At 42.6% G+C, this 16,682-nt stretch overlaps 1 protein-coding gene across 3 annotated transcripts in view; it reads right to left on the bottom strand.

The window, feature by feature from the left end:
• The window catches only part of PLPPR1 (phospholipid phosphatase related 1), a 276,580-nt gene that overhangs the window by 48,948 nt on the left and 210,950 nt on the right, over positions 1-16,682 (bottom strand). For all 3 annotated transcript variants that reach the window (XM_003785176.1, XM_012802344.2, XM_003785175.3), the window contains one exon: positions 1,309-1,497. In XM_003785176.1, the coding sequence (XP_003785224.1) occupies positions 1,309-1,497 (189 nt within the window). The remainder of the gene's footprint in view (positions 1-1,308; positions 1,498-16,682) is intronic.

Here is a 16,682-nt window from a genome sequence, read left to right as displayed (position 1 = left end):
TGGCTTCAAACCTGCCACCCTCAGTATATGGGGCCGGTGCCCTACCCACTGAGCCACAGGCACCGCCACCAGCCAGGTTTTTTGATTCCCTGCTCCTGAGTACTTAGTATAGGCCAGGCACTTTGCTAAGTCATTTCTATGCTTCACAACAACTCATGAAATAAGCAGCCAATTGTCCTCATCTTGCACAGGAAGGAGTGTTGTCCAAAGGCTATGCATCCAGGTCTGCTGGGCTGCAAAGCTTGCATCTTTAACCACTCTGATCCATTATGCTGAGCTTTTTAAGGCTGACCTTAATCCCTACAGCACAGTGACAGTCCCCTTTATCACTTAGGAGAGGAGCTTTATTGGGCCTGGGATCAATGATCCAAATGAAATTATGGCCACGTTAGTTCTCTTCCAAGTTCCATTTTTCTCATTTTAAAGCAAGCAAAACAGAAAATAATGGTTGAACTGGCCATCTGAGCAGTAAGTGTGTTCCTCAGCACCCCAGTCTCACTATTACTGCCCCCAAATGAAGGGAGGGCTGGGGGAGATGGCCACTAGACGGGAAAAGGGGGACCAGGAACTGCCATTACATCGTAACTAATCTCACATTGTAACATATTTAGACCAAGAGACATTTAAACCTCCCACCAAATTTTTTTTACATTAAACTGCATTAAGTGTTAAATACTTTGCCAGAAAACACAGATCTATAAACTTTAGGTTCTTAAGCAGTTTCTTTAGAGGTTGTCAGGCCAATTTTTTTTTGCCTGAAAATGAAAGAGAAAATGAAATAAACAAAGGTGACGTTGTACTTCATTGAATGTAATATAATGTGAACAGACCCGGAGCCATCAAGCATGAATCACAACCAACTTTGGGTCAAGTAATTTCTCTCATCTCTGGCCTCTCTGGAAGTTCAATCAGAACAGCAGGAGATACCGGCCTGGGGGATCCGCTTCTCCTCTGATCTGAGTCTTTCTATCACTTGGGATCTCTCCTGAATACACACAGCCTACAACATACTTTTTTAAGAGCACAGTTAGCTAATTATACCTGTAGATTTATAACGTTCACTCATGCTTTTAAAAAATATATTAAAAAAATTCAGATACCGAAAAAGCAAAAGCCACCTGTAAAGGACAAGACCTACTTGAATGAATTTTTATGTAGAGCTCCTTTGCTCTGTTTTGGCTGAACCAAGATACCACTGAGAAGGCTGCTAGTGAATGCCCAGGAGGAGAAGGAAAAAGGGAAAGAGCAGACAGCAAATATTCTTGAGGGTATCTGACAATAAAGAAGGAAGTCTGTATCTGTACTTACAATAGCAGTGGGGGTGGCAGCCAGCACACAGTAGAGCACCAGAGGGGTGATGAAGCTTTCTTCCTCTGTCCCTGGGTAAGGCTTCATTAAGTCTCCATCCTGACAGAAGAATCCTTGGATATGCACCTGAAAAGTGTCAGTGCATTCGAAGTAGTAGGCAAGCAGCACAGTCCCAGCCATGATGACAAGCTGAAAATACAGCATGGCCACACAGAGACATTAGCAGGGCTTCGGAGCAGCCCTTGCCCCTCAGCGCGCTCTCCCTCCATCACCCCGGCAGCAGCTCTCCTGATATTGTACTGGCGAGTGTGTGCGTGCCTGGCGCAGCGCGCTCTGGGAGTGTGTGCTTGCTTGTGTGCCTTGTAACATCTGTTCTATAAACCTTCCAGCAAATAATGAACAGCTCCCATCTGAAAGGCAGACCCCGGCCAGGCTCGTGGAGAGCCCCAGCCCTCGCAGCCACCCTCCTCTCAGAGAAGGCGTGAGAACCAGGGCAACGTGTTCATTCAGGACAGAGGTGAAAAGTCACAGGGTGGTGGCAAGGGGTGAACGTGAGAGCTGTGGGAACTTTTATAAAATGTCCGAGGTAGACTTACCTTAGAAAATGTTAGAGAAATGTCAGTCATGAATAAATGAAGCAGTGAACAAATGGAAGGAATGAACAGGAAAGTGAAAGCCTAGAAGCGTTGAGGGGAAACTTCTGCACCCTAAATTATTGGCAGGTATTATGGAGTCCACAGCAGTCCTAACTTTGACCCTTTCCGGAATGGTTTTGCCTTTATTCTAAAATGCTTTCCACCAGTAAGGCAAGGACTTTGCTGATGATTGTATAGAATTTAGACGTACAGTCTTCATTAAACTTTAGGTATAAAAAGAGACAAGATGCTTTCCTTTTGACCCAAATGTCCTAGATTTTCACTTAGGTTTAGATATACCTTTGCAGAGGTTTGTGGAGTTAACATTGTTTTTCCACTCATATTTGGAAAATACCAAAATGCCAAGATAGTGATAATAAAGATAGACCAAAAAATAGGTATTTGAGGTTACAAAATTATAGTAATTTAAGCTGGAGGAGATTCTGCATTTATGAGAAAAGTGAGGCCCAGAAAGTGGAACTGATCACTGTTTGATAACAAGTAACTAAGCATGTCCTTTCAATGGGGCGTTAAGAAAGCATGAAACTAAAAAAGAGAAAAAAAAAAAAGTTTAATGTTTTGTTTAAAGATATCAAAACTAGTGCTCTGTAAAGAAAAAAAGATCAGAACTTGCTGGGACACAGACGTGGCTGAAAATTGTTATTTTGAAATACGTACTGGGCACTGAGGAGGAAACCATTATCTTTCCAGAGTTTAGGAAGTCTGAAGTTTTTACTCTAGTCCTGGAGTGACTAATCCAAGGTCTCATGGCTGATTAGTGTTAAAGCAGGCCTGGAAGTCTATATTTCCTGATCTTCTTGGGGGGGGGTATGATCTGTATCAGAGTTTCAAAACTGCATGCTGTAAGGTAAAGAGACGGGGGAGGCAGAGTCGCTGAACTCCAGGGCAGAGAGACAATGTTTGGCTTTTTCCTATCCACTACTTTAGCCACAGCAACGAAGCACAGCCTTACACTCTGCCCAACTCCCCCCCTCTCTCTGGAACTAGCACGGCCTCTACCTCCTGGAACAGCACCTCTGTGATTCCTCCTACCCACAGCAGAAAGCACCATTTCCTTTACTGGTCATTTGTGTTAAGAATCTTCCCCATCCTTCCAATTCCCCTTCTTTTGTGTCTTTCCTCCTCGCCCGTAAGCCTTTCATATCTCCCAGGTGCAGGATGTCTCCAGCCCTCTCCTCTCACCATCTGACATGAAGGTCTTCACCTGCGGCTGCATCCACACCTTTCACTCCTGCTAGGCTACAGAGCGCACTCTCTCTCCCTTCACTACCACTTGCCTATGATTTGTTCCTGGCCTTACAAGGATGATATTCTAGTATCTGGCATTTTCGACCCAGTGGATCCCTCATCACAACTTCTGTGTGTTGGGCATGAGGTGTAAATCACTGACCTTCGTACCAGCCATCTCTGTGGTCTCAAGTAATTGGTTTACTTGCTTTTCTGATAGCAAGAGGGAAGAAATGTGGATAAATGTTTCCTCTGAGACAGAGAGGTATCTAAAGCTGCCGTGCTAACAGGTACTCCCACCTACAGCTCATTTATAAAGTCAAAGCTATGTTTCTATTTCTTTTGTGCTCGACTGGTCAATTGATTGATAGGGAAGAAGTTAGCCAGCGGACTTGAATGTTTTGAAGATGTAATAACGGTAGGGTTCCAATAGTTCTGAGGTGCTGCCTCTGTCCCCTATACAGAGGGGATCTGGGATTTTGTGTATCTTGTCCATTGGCTGGAAACATTTCTCTTTTTTGTCTAAGAGCTAATGAAGCCACAAAAGAAACAAACAAACAAAAAGGCACCTAGCTTCCTCAATTGAGGAAGAATTTATATGTTTATTGAGTGCCTTTGTGCTACCACTTCCTTTATAAAAGGGAAAAGTGAAAAGGAACTAAAGAAAAAGCAAAACACACATATAGGAAAAGAACCTAGCACAAATCAAAGAACAGAAACTTTTAAAACATAGGAGTATCTGAATATCAAATATATTGAAATCAACAATAACAACCAAACAAACATCATTTAACTAAATTTGAAATTTGTAGCAGAAATCTTGAATAGCTGGCTGATTGATTTAATCTTGGAATCAGCATGCAGAGAGAATTAAATGAATTGCTCAATCAATTGTAGGACATAAAGTTAACAGAGACGCTTGGCCACTCGGAGGATGGCAGTGGTGGGCGGGTGCTTCAGCAAAGGAACTCATCAGTGGGAGCCAACTTGCCCCAGCTCTTCCCCTGAGTAGTCAGAAACTCCTCCCTGCTATTTTCAAGCCATCTTAAAACTCCCTGGAGAATCCCCCCAATAACACCATTTAGAGATGTATAGAAGCAAATATAGAACAATTCAGACCTCCAGTTTTGGTCTCTTTTCTGTTTAACATTCTCTTGTGACCATATATTCAAAGGGAGCTGATGCATTTGCTGTGGGAATAGAAACCCTCCGTGTTGACTCTGCCTCTGTGAGCAGAGAGGTCCACCTCCCTGCACTGAGGATGCCGCACAATTAGCCATCAGCACACTCCCCTTTTCCTCCTGTCCCGAGCCATGATTCATCACTGCCTAGGTTTGTGTCACTGGTGCCAGCTGGCACACTTGCCATCTCTGTTGCCTTCCCCAGCCCCATTTAGGGATGCCTGGAGGGAGGCCATAATGCTGGTGTCACATGAGCAGATGGTGCGGCTGTGCCAGGCCCAGGGACTGGTGGAAGGGTTGAAGACGTCGGTGTGAAAGAAGCAATTATGGCTTGTGGGAATCTGAGGAGGTGTTAGGAGCTCATCTGTCAGGGACTTTCCTCAGCTGTCGCTGCCCAAGAATGACAATCTACTACAGAAAGAAAATGAATCAAGTGCTGATCATCCCACAGAGATTCAGAAGGCAGATGTCCGCACTGTCTGACGTTCAGCTTCTCGGGGCTGAAAGCACCATTTCTGCCCAGGCCCTCTGCTTATTCAAGAAAAGCAAATGTCACAAAGCTGAGAGAAGAGACGGAGAGGAAAAGAACATTTTTTCCACGAGGAGGTAGAGCACAGAGGACGTGCTCTTCACTAATTTATACGACTTTGACACAAGCTGGGGGACCAGGTACTGGTGGGGAGCATATTTCAAACAGGGATAGCCATTCACCTAGCACTAGGATTTCCCAGAGTGCCTGGGACTTAAGGGTGTTTGGGGGAGAGGGACCCTCTCAGTACTAAAATCAAGATGGTCCTGAACAAAATGGTCACCCTACCTGCAATGATGAATGTTTCTTTCCCTGAAGAGGTTTCTCATTTTGGTTTGGTCACGAGCCATCAACCCCAGTAAATCAGTCAATCAACAACTCTTCATGTGAGAATGAGCTCAGAGGCCGTGCCCAGGAAGAACTGTGATGGTGAAGAATTCTCTGACACGCTCTCCAAACCCCAGTAATCTGTGATCAGATCAGAGAGCGCTCACCAACACAGGGAGCAGACAGTGATCTGTAGGAGGGTGTCTGTGTGTCTGGTGCACAGGAAGGGAGGGGAGTTGACAGGAGGCTCTGGGGATGGACAGGGCAGCATGACGTTGGTTTAGGGGACTAGTGTTGGCCCAGCCTCGTGTGCCTACTATTTGCAGACATTAGGAATATTTAGTTGTTAACAAAACAAGTAAGAAAAATTAAAATAGGCATGGTCTTTGGACTCCTAGGGCATTCTGTGGGGGTAGACAGTATCATAAAAGCCCCCCAAATAATAATGACTATCATTGACCACATAAACAGCTCAAAGGTATATCATATGTGATACTCCTAGGTCGCAGAGCTAGTGAATGGTAGAGTTAGGATTTGAACTTCTGTGTCATTTAACTACCATTTTATATTTAAAACCTATAATTCACACAATGAGATGATATAGGTAAAATACTTAGCATAATGTCTGGTACTTGATAAGTGCTTATTTCTTTCTCTTGGGTTTTTTTTTTAAATATTTAAATTTTATTTTTATTTATTTATTTTGCAGTTTGGGGGCTGGATTTGAACTTGCCACCTTCAGCATATGGGGCCGGTGCCCTACTCCTTTGAGCCACAGGCACTGCCCTATTTTTCTTGGTTTTTAATTTCTATTTGTTCTTTCTTTTCAGTGCCTTTTTATATGACCTTGGGTGAGAGTAGAGGTTGACTGAGTCCCCGCCTCCATTCTCTTTTCTTAGCTACCTCAAAATACTACTTTTTCCTGCCTATGACCATTCTTTCCCCAGTCCCTTTAATGTTCCCTTTCTTCAGGGTGGGCTGTAAATGGTGGTACCGACCAAGGATCTATACTCTCATCATGGGAGCTCTCACCTCTTTCCAGGGCTTCTATCCTAACATTGGGTCCATTGACCCTCTTCTCACCATTTGCAGCTCTGGCTTCTTTCCTAACCACCAACTTGGTGTCCCATAGACACTGCAAATGCCACGTGTCTAAACTGGAATTTGGCCTGTCTCCTCTGCCAAGCTGCAATTTTGCTTAGACCCCTATCCTGGTAAATCCAATCAACATCCTCCATTGACACAGGCTGGAGTTCCCAGTATGGTTTTAGACCCTTTCCTCCCCGAGTTTTCTCACTCCTCCTCATGCTGTACCTGGTCAGTTGCCAAGTCTCACGAAGTTATCAATCTTTCTCATGCCAATTGCTTCTTATTTCTTCAGGCGTCCATAGTCTTTCACCTACACTACTGAAAACCTACCGTAACTGCTCTTGCTGCCTTTGGGATCTCAACCCCTCCACGCCATCATGCGTCCTGCTGCTAAAGAGTTAGCCTCTAAGGCAGAGCCATGATTATACCTTTATAGTCCTCCAAAATCTTTAGCAATTGCTCTCTATTCACTAAATGTTTGTGCTTTCCCAAAATTCAGATGTTGAAGCCTAAATACTCAATGTGATGGTGCATATATTTGGAGGTGGGAGCTTTGGAAGATAATTAGGTGATGAGGATGGAACTCTTTGGGATGAGCATCCTTATAAACAGAGACTCTAATAGCTGGGCATTGTGGAAAGCACCTGTAATCCCAGCTACTTGGGAGGCTGAGGCAAGAGAATCACTTGAGTCCAAGAGTCTGAGGTTGCTGTGCTCTGAGGAGCTAAGATGCCCTGGCACTATACCAGGGGCAAAAAGAGGAGACTCTAGACAGATGATCTCTCTTAGATTGCAGTGAGGTTATAGGAAGAAGACAGCTGTTGGCAAACCAGCAAGAGGGCCAGACATTGATTCCATAGGTACCTGGATCTTGGACTTCACAGCCTCTGGAACAGTGAAAAATATATGTTTCCTTTTTTTAAAAATATATCAGTCAATTGTAGTTTGTGACAAGAGCCCAAACTAAGGTGTAGCTATTTTAGGTAAACCAAGACATTTTCTCTGCATTGGATATGCTGGGCTTTGTCCTGTGCATATGTTTTGATAATGGAGAGAAGAAGCCTGCCATCTGCATAGAATCCTAGCCAGGAAACGCTTCTCAGTTAGTGTAAAATACACAACGTAGGTCTACCCCTCTGCCGGGCTGCTACACTTTCCTACTTGGCCACTTCTTAAAGAACAGATAACCACGTCTTTGTCTTTATTTAGCATTTCCTTCCTCCAGCATCTTGTTGGTTGGTTGAGGAAAATACAAAGAAATACAAACTGTACAAATGCATTGTTATGTAGATTTACAAATACATCAAGGACAGGATAAATACTGGGTATAAGTTAAACTAACTCGGGCCACAGAATTTTCTCTTTCATCTTCTGCTGTTAGGGATTTTTAAAAAAGTCAATGACATGGATGAATACGTAGAAAGAATGTGAAATGTATTGTAACACAAAACTGGCAGGCATAGCTAATATCAGGGAAAGAAGAATAAAAATTCAAAGTGATTCTGACATTTGAAATATTCCTTAGGGATAAATATAAAGTCCTACAGCAGGGATCTGATAGTCAGGACTGCAGAGGCCAGAAGTGTGAAAGGCATAAAAAGCTGGCCAGAGGGGCTCAGGAGCTCTGCCTTCCCCAGGGTGGCCTTGGACCTGAGAGCTCAATACTGACAGTGATGTGAGCAAAGAGAAGCCTGTGAAAAGAAGGCCCTCGCTGACTTGATGTCAGTTTTACTCATTTACTTACTTACTGGAGGTAGGTAAAGAGGAAAAGGGATGGAAGCAATCCATCTAGGATCTCTCTGCTCTAAAACTGTTTTAACAAAGGACACAGCAGAACGGCCACGTAAGTTGATTTGGGTTCTAACTCCAGGACTCTCAACAGAAGCACTGACTAGAAGGCTGCAAACTATGGCTAAATACCAATTATGTGCCAGAAGCTCAGCTTGGTTGGCAGAAATATAAAAATGAAGGAGCTCTTGTTTTTCAAGGATACAAGCCTGTGACCAAGTGTTTTAACACAATTGGTTAGTTGTTATAGCTGGACAGATGGGTAGCTGAGTGGATGAAGGAATGGAAGGAAAATGGACACATGTCATGATGACATCAAGAAGAGGATATTGTATTTACGGAGACAGAGAAGGCTTGAGTCGGCTGCACTGTTTGAGCTGGTGATCACCGTGTAATGGAAAGTTAGGGTCTTCGGAGCTTAAAGACCCTGACGTGTAGATGGCCTACTTACTGCCTGTGCAGCTTTGGGAAATGTACAAAATCTTTCTGAATCTCATATTTTTATTCTTGTGTTATATATAAAAATACTAACACTGTATTGTGACAATTAAAATGGGCTCATGGTACTTGCTACAACGGGGGAGCCTCCTCTAACAGAAAAAGTAGACCTCTCTGGGAAACCTAATACAAAAGGAGTTCTATAAATGACTAGTCAGAAGTCCTACACATTTTAATGTGTTAACCACTATGTCAGTAGGCAAGGGGCCGCTGCCCTGGGAACACAGCCCTCGCCTGCTCAGCTCTTGAAGATGACACTGAGAGTTGAAGAAAGGCACAAGTTGTGCTCTGGAACGTCTCAGGGAAGGGGAACCACGATCAGCCTCCACTCTTCCTTCTCTGTTTCAGTGAATAGCCAGAGTTCTGAGGTGCCCCGAGATGTCTGTCCACTGGTTTACATTCTCGGTATGCTTGCTCTCTGTGCATGTGAGCAGAACCTAAGGAGAGCACGGGGCTCACTCCTTGGTTATGTTATAGAGCAATGGCAAAGGAATTGCGATGATGTAATTGAAATCCCTAAACAGTCGAGACTATTAAATATTTGAAGCAGCAGAGACATTCTCCCAGTGGCCTGGAAGAAGCAAATTTCCACCTTATGGGGAAGAGCTCAGGAGCAGGAATGGTGGGCAGCCTCCAGGAGCTGAGGGTCTCAGACCCAGTGGCAAGGAGTTGTCTTCTGCTTGGAGGAGGATGCTGAGCCCCTGATAAGATCAGTCCCAGATGCCACCTTGATTTCTACCTACAAAGACTCTGCACAGAGAATTGAGCTAACTCACACCCAGACCCACAGAAACGGGGTAAATAAACTTAATCAGTTATACTTATTAAGTTATAACTTATAATAGTATATATGTTATATAATATGTTAAACTTATTATAAGTTTATATAATAAACTTATATAGTTTTAGGTTACTAAACTTGTGACAATTTGTTACCTAGCATAGAAAACTAATACGCTGCATAAGGGGAGAAGCTCCCCAGTGACCGGTGGGCATCGGTCTGCCTCCTGGGGCTGCTCACGCAGGGCACAGCACTGCCCTCTATGTCTCCTGCCTCTCCTTCCCGTGCAGCAGGGACTGGCCTTGTCTTTCCTCTGCTGTGACTTCAGCACTGTGGTACCTTTTACTGTTTTCCTCCTGTTATTTCACAAAAAGCATCCCTTTACTTTGGAATAATCAGATTTCTAATCTCAAATAACTATTTGAAGATTAGATTCAGAGATTCTGACTGGTATAAGATAAATGGAATAACCAAACTTGAAGATTTTTACCTGAGATCCAATAAATCTGATATTTGGTTATTCCTTGTAGGTCTGACATGGATAAATGTACATTTTATTTTATTCAAGATTTTTAAAAGACAGAAAATAGCTCATTGACTCTAGTAGTTGACATCATTTGAGATGTTCACTCAACCTTGACTGTCTTTAGAACTGCACATTTAGGGCGGTGCCTGTGGCTTAATGAGTAGGGTGGTGGGTTCAAACCCAGCCCCGGCCAAATTGCAACAAAAAATAACCGGGTGTTGTGGTAGGTGCCTGTAGTCCCAACTACTCAGTAGGCTGAGGCAAGAGAATCGTCTAAGCCCAAGAGCTAGAGGTTGCTGTGTGGTGTGACACCACAGCACTCTACCAAGGGCAGCAAAGACTCTGTCTCTATAAAAAAAAAGAATTGCACATTTAAACCCAAAGCTGAGCTTCTACTGCAAGACTGATTCCCTGTCTGCTGCCAACTTAACAAGGATAGATACCTGGCCCAGGTTAGGCCCATGAGATTCTCTCAAGAATTTGAAGCAAGATTCACAGACCTCCATGCATCATTTTTGACAGCTTGAACGCAGGAGACACAGAGCTGCCTTGCGTGGTCATCTGAACCTAAAAAGCTGTGAAAGCTACTGGTAGATACATGGAGAAAAGAATGAACAAGACACCCCAGGCAAAGAGACCACAATGCCTGGCGAGAAAGAATAATTCTAATTCTGATGGTTTTCTGGTTGCTAGCATCAACTTGATGGGGAGGCCAGCCTATGCTTCTCAAATTTCATAAAATTCACTTTTATCCTTATTAAAAAGTATTTTTTGGCTTCACACAGTGAAGTTGGTTTTCTGTTACATTAAGCCATGGCCAAAACGGCTCCTCTTGTACCTAGGGGAGTTAAGCCAGGGCTCTGGACTAGCACCTCTGCTCTGAACTCCCACTGTTCTTGGGATTACATGTGCTGGTGCTTGACTTTTTAGAAATGAGAACCACTAGGTAGGCTGCAAGGATCACAGGAGGGTTATTGAAATGCCGATCGTTAGACGTTAACACCAAAGGTGATACTTTCTTCTTGGGAGAAAGAGCATGGATGTGAGAACACAGCATTTGAGATGCTGTCTACTTCAGCCAAAAACACTAAAAAAAAAAAAAGTCCTTAGGTATATGACAATCTCAGCAATCAAAATGGTCACCCCTACTCAAAGAAACAAGACTGGTGTCCTTTCTGATGATTAGAACATATGCAGAAGATTAATTAAGTGAATTAGTAGGTCGAAGGGGGGTTGAAAAGGGAGGAAGGAGTCTCATTCATCTATGAGGATGAGGCCATGTCAATTTTTAAAGAGCCAGTTGAAGAAACAACACTTATCATTTCTAAAGGAAATGCAATTTTGTTGCCATCATTAAATGTCCTCCATTAATCATCAAAAGAGGTTTTCAGTAAAAGAGAGATGGACTTAATCAGCCGGCACAGCCACTGCGTGAGCAAAAGCTGACATCACGAGTGAACACACAGGCCCAGTGTTGGAATCATCATTGCAGACTTTATTTTCTAACTGAGCACTGAATTGGCTCTGGGAAGACTTGTTTGACTTTCCACCTACAGTGTGGCTTTCTAGACTTCCACTTGTAACAAATTGTTTTGAGCCTTGTGCCTAGGTGGAAGAGGAAAGAGAAATCTCTTATTTCTTTTGGCCTGTTCATGCTACAACAATATCCACATTAAAATCCTAATGATGTTGCAAGTCCCAAGTAAAGGTAACTTCCATAAAAACTTCAACATAATCCATTTCATCTAAGAAAAATATAATAGAATAGGATTTCAGCCCAACAAAAGCCATTTGCCTAGACGTTAGGGATTAAGCTGTATGGGGCTTCATGGTGTATTTGATTCTGTACTTTTCATTTTCAGATGAATACAAGGACTAGACGATTAGCTTACATTTGTTTGCATTTGTTAGGTAAAGCCCACGTTGTAACTGAGCCCTTCACCTAGGGGGTGTCCTGTGTACTTACACTGCACCTTTTCCTTTATTTGGCAGTGGGTGCACGTAATTTGTTTTCCATCACTAGGAATGTTCTTGACACTAGGTGTCAAGTTATAAAGAAGAATCCAGAAGTGGATGGATGTTGGCTTAGCTGAGCATTAGCCCTCCTGCCATTGTTCTGAAGTTCTCCCTGACCAGCTTCACGGTGCGACGTGGATTACTCCTCTGTCCCACAGTGCCTGCCCTTGTGGCATCACTCACAGGCACCTGCCCTTCTGGCATCAAGCAGCTATGCCCTATTGCCTGTGTCTGCCTCCACCAGGCTGTGAGGGCCTGAGGGAAAGGATCCTTCAAATTCATAACCCCAGCTTAGCATAGGTACACAACAGGTATGCACAGTATTTAAAAGAGCTCAGTGGAATAAACGGATGAGATTCCACAGTTGTTTTTATTCACAGCGACTCTTATCTATCAAAGGAATATATGACCTGAAACTGTTTGAGACATATTATTATATCAGTCAAAACTAAACTGTTGGTTTAATATGAGCATGTTCTGAACAGTATTCTCCAATGTGCAAGATATAAATAAATGCTCTGGGAAGGGAGAAGGGGCAGAGACATGTGGGGGAGAGAGACTACCTATGGCCTATTTGTGAAATCCTGGGTTAAACTTAATTTAACAGGTTTTGTTCCTGGAAGGTTTTTAGTGCATATTGGTATTGTGGAATTCCTGGATATGCATTTAGTGTATGGTCTTTTAATCTTATTTGAACATGGACCCACTCCCACCCATTCTTCATATGCTGTACCAATCATCAGAATATCAATGGAATTCCATATGGAAAATGCAGGCAGTTTGGAAAAAAGAGAAGCACTGGAGGAGAGAGAAAAAGAATAAAGATCTGCTCTTAAGTATCAAAAACAGAAAGAAAGGCTTTCTATTTCTAAAGCTTTCACCTCTACCAGGATAAATCGTACTGTCTGTTCTTGATCACTAAACCCGTGATCCCAGTCATGGTTACATCACCTTAAGGATCTCAGATACAAATGCCATCTTATAGTTTAGGACCAGGGCCCTGAATCAGGGTGTTTGGTACACTATTATCCATATGCCTGGCCAAGTTTAGAGAGGACAAGCCACAGCACAGCCACATTTGGCCCTGAGCATGAGCGTGAGGTTTCTGTGATTACAACTCTCTCTCTCACTTTTGGATCTCTGGGTTGCTCAGGAGCAATTCTAGTGAAGCCATTGGCACTGCAGTTTGCTTGTGTAACCCTAGTGTGGCCTGGAGCTTCTCAATGCCTCACCCTCTCTTGCTGCTCAGCCCTGTCAGGCTCAGCATCACAATCACCATCTATATCAATAAAAGACACACGAATATTTCTTCACGGCTGTCCAGGCATGGTTTTATGAGGTCATACCATTCAATGAAAGTGTAAGCAAACACCTACCCGATTATGATGTAAAACCCGTGTATCCTATTTTGAACCTAACAAAGGTACATGGAGGGAGACCCACATGACTACCATTCATATACGGGAGCTGAGAGAAGTCCAAATCAAAATAACAGTGACATGTTATTTATGTCCATCAAAGTTAGAGAATAATGAGTATTGATGAGAATATAGAAAAATGAAGGGCACTTCATGCACTGTCAAGAGAGTTGTAATTGGCGCAGACATTTTGGGGTGCAATCTTGCAATGCCTGGAAAAATGCGGTGCGCATGTGCCCTATAACTCTGTAATCTCAGTTGGGGGTATAGAGTCCATAGGTCTGTGTGAGGAAATACAGGGTGGAAATGAAGTCTGTGTGCAGTTTAAACATATAAAGATGTAAATGCAGTGTCATGTTTGGTTAACAAGAAAAAACCTTGACGGTCACACGCGAGAAGCAGAATGAGGTAGTGTATATGACGCAGTATGCCATTGTCAGACGCGTTGGATTTTCATAAAATGTCAAATACGAGCGCTTCTCTAAGAGCTTTGGATATACTCATTCAATCCTTACAGCTCTACAAAGTGTATATTAGCAACTATTATTTTACAGGTTAGAAACATGAAGACCAGAAAATTAAACCATTAGCCTAGGGGCACACAGCAGATAAATGGAAGCCTCAGCATTCACCCCCTATAATATAGTTTTGATTTTTCACTCTTAATCGCTATGTCCTAAAAAGGTTAAAAACATCTGGTGAGAAAAAGAAAAGAAACAGGAAAATCTGCAGTACAATGGTTTTTACCTAAACTAAAAGCACCTACTCAAAAAACGCTATATTCTTTTCAGGCCATACACACAGCTAAGCCCATAAGGTTAGTCATATTAGAATCAGGGTAGGTGATAGTGAGAATGAATCATCAAATGACTTCACCACGCCCTGGGCAGTGTGATTAATTCGACTTGGTAGACCTAAAGATCAAATAGAGCCAATAAATGAATGCTTAGCATCCTATAGACTCAGCAGGTATCTGTGTTGAAGGAAAGACTGCTTTTGATAATTGACCCAAAATACTGCCTATCTATTGCTTCTCGGCCTTTTGACTAAGATCAAGTGCAAAATACTGCCTTTCTCACTGTGTGGCAACTATTCGGACTTGTTGAAAGGGAAATAGATGGGTAAAAAAATAAAGATTAGTCTGCATGCTAATGTATTCTTCATCTTTTATTTAAAAATACTCAGGACATCTGACTGCTATGACTCTTGTACTCAAGTCCATAACCCTGAAATGGGTTTCTGCCCTCCACTGTGATTATCACAGACATTAATATAATTGTGTTGCTCTAAAAATAAGGGCTACTAGTTCATGATTTTAAAAGATCAGAACTAGAATGTACTTCTATTTAAATATTAAAATCACATTTATCTCCTAAATTAAAAAAAAGTATTTACAATAAGAATTCTTTTCTCATTATGAGCTTTGAAATTAGAGATTTAGGACAAAAGCATGCTGAAAAATGATTTAATGACGCCACATGAGAATGAAAACATAAAATTAACACCGATTTTCTGAGTGTCATGTAGAGGAAAATGCGAAAGAGTCCGGCTGAAAAAGAAAACTAAGGAAGCAAGGCAGAGCTTCCGACATTTGCTTCCAAATCATTTTAAATAGAAGCACTCACGATACCATTTTAATTTCCCTGGTAGAAAGGAATATGATCCTTCTTTCTCCATACACCTTGCTAAGTTACTTGAGAATTACACAAAGGACGAGAAAAGGAAAAAAAAATTCTCTGCAAATCAAACAGTTTTGTTTCTCTTTCTAATTAAAACAGGTAAATCTTAGCATCGCCAAAGACTTAAATGTTCTCATTTTCCTTTGAAAATGACCAAGTAAGGATTTTTCTTATTTCCTTTTTGAATGACTCAGTAGGTTGCCTCTATGATGGTGTTTTCCCCAAATGCATTAGAAGATCCTGCATAAGTGAACACCGGCTGGCACGTCACTCAGACTCCTGGTAGCTGTCAGATCCCAGGTGCTCAGGCCTGCACCTGCTTCTCTCTGGCGCTGTCTAAACACAGCCAATTATCCTAGAGAAAGCAATCAGGTGAACATGGAGTTCAACCAGCCCAGCAGGTGTTTAGCATTGTGGGCATAATGCTTTGCAGTGATGGACATGTTCTATCCCTGCGCATTTAATGCAGCAGTGACTAAGTACAGGTGGCTATGAAGCCCTTGAAATGTGGCTAGTGCAAGTAAGTAATGAAACTTAAGATTTTATCAATAGCCTGTGTTGGCTACATACTGGACAGCACAGGATGGCCGTGCATTAGCAGAGTGGTGCCATGAGCCAAGTGTAAGTATAAACCTTTTCTATTATAAAGTGTTCTGAGATGTAAGTATATGAATTGGAAAACGCATCAGAAATTTACTCACAAAGGTTAATAATTACTAACATTTGGTATATAATGATTCTTCCAGATATTTTTCCTCCCCAGGTGCACAAACACTTTCAACCCTAGGTAGATTTAAAATTATATAACATAGAATCACAGCAGAGATGCTGTTCCTTGGGTTGCTTTTATCTTAACACATTGTGACCGACCGTCTTCCTATATTAGGACAGAGAGAATATTTGCAGCTCCATGAGCTGATACATTCTCTTCTTCGTGAAGCCAGTCTCATGTCTGTCAATTCTACTTAAGGAGTCCTAGTAACACTAGCACCCTCAGGGAGTAGATTCACCTTTAGTGTCACTGTGTGGCTTGTATCAAGGGCCCTATCTGGGGATGAAGGAAGAGAAGTACATAGAAATTAAAAAAAAAAAAAGGCAAGCCTTGGATGCCAGATAGCGGATGTTACACTTTATTATATACTTCAAAGGAAACCACCAAAGGATTCTGAGCAGGGAAGTGGCAGGATGAGACCCATCATTGAAGAGGGTGACCCTAGTGTTAATCTGTATGAGATGGAGGCAGACAGCCAAGGCAGAGAGATCGGATTGGCTGTGAAGATTTGTTTACAGGTCAGTTACCAGCTACTCAGAATCCCTCGGACACTGCTGTGCTATTGCATTTCCAGAGCAAGCTGGCAAAATCCCATTTAGCGCTCTCACAACAGAGTGGAAGTGAAATAGCCTGCTTTGTAACAGTGTAGTTTTTGATTGTTTCTGTGAAGATAAAATAATTCATGCATCAGACTTTGAGGACCTACTATGTGCCAGGCATTAGGGAAATTGCAGGTATAGGGACAGGGAAAAGTGGGCTTTCTCAAGTCCCACAGCCTTGGGTGTGGGACAAGATCAAGGAGTCTAGGCTTTGCTCTCATGGGAAAGTGCCATGACCATGTGCAGTGAAGTCACACTTATGGGACCGCTGCTTGGCATGCTGCCACT

Source organism: Otolemur garnettii, unplaced genomic scaffold (genome assembly GCF_000181295.1).
Source record: "Otolemur garnettii isolate 467f Iridium unplaced genomic scaffold, OtoGar3 scaffold00014, whole genome shotgun sequence".
Lineage (NCBI taxonomy): Eukaryota > Metazoa > Chordata > Mammalia > Primates > Galagidae > Otolemur > Otolemur garnettii.
Note: the sequence above shows the minus strand (reverse complement) of the source record. Positions and strands in the feature narration are given on the sequence as shown.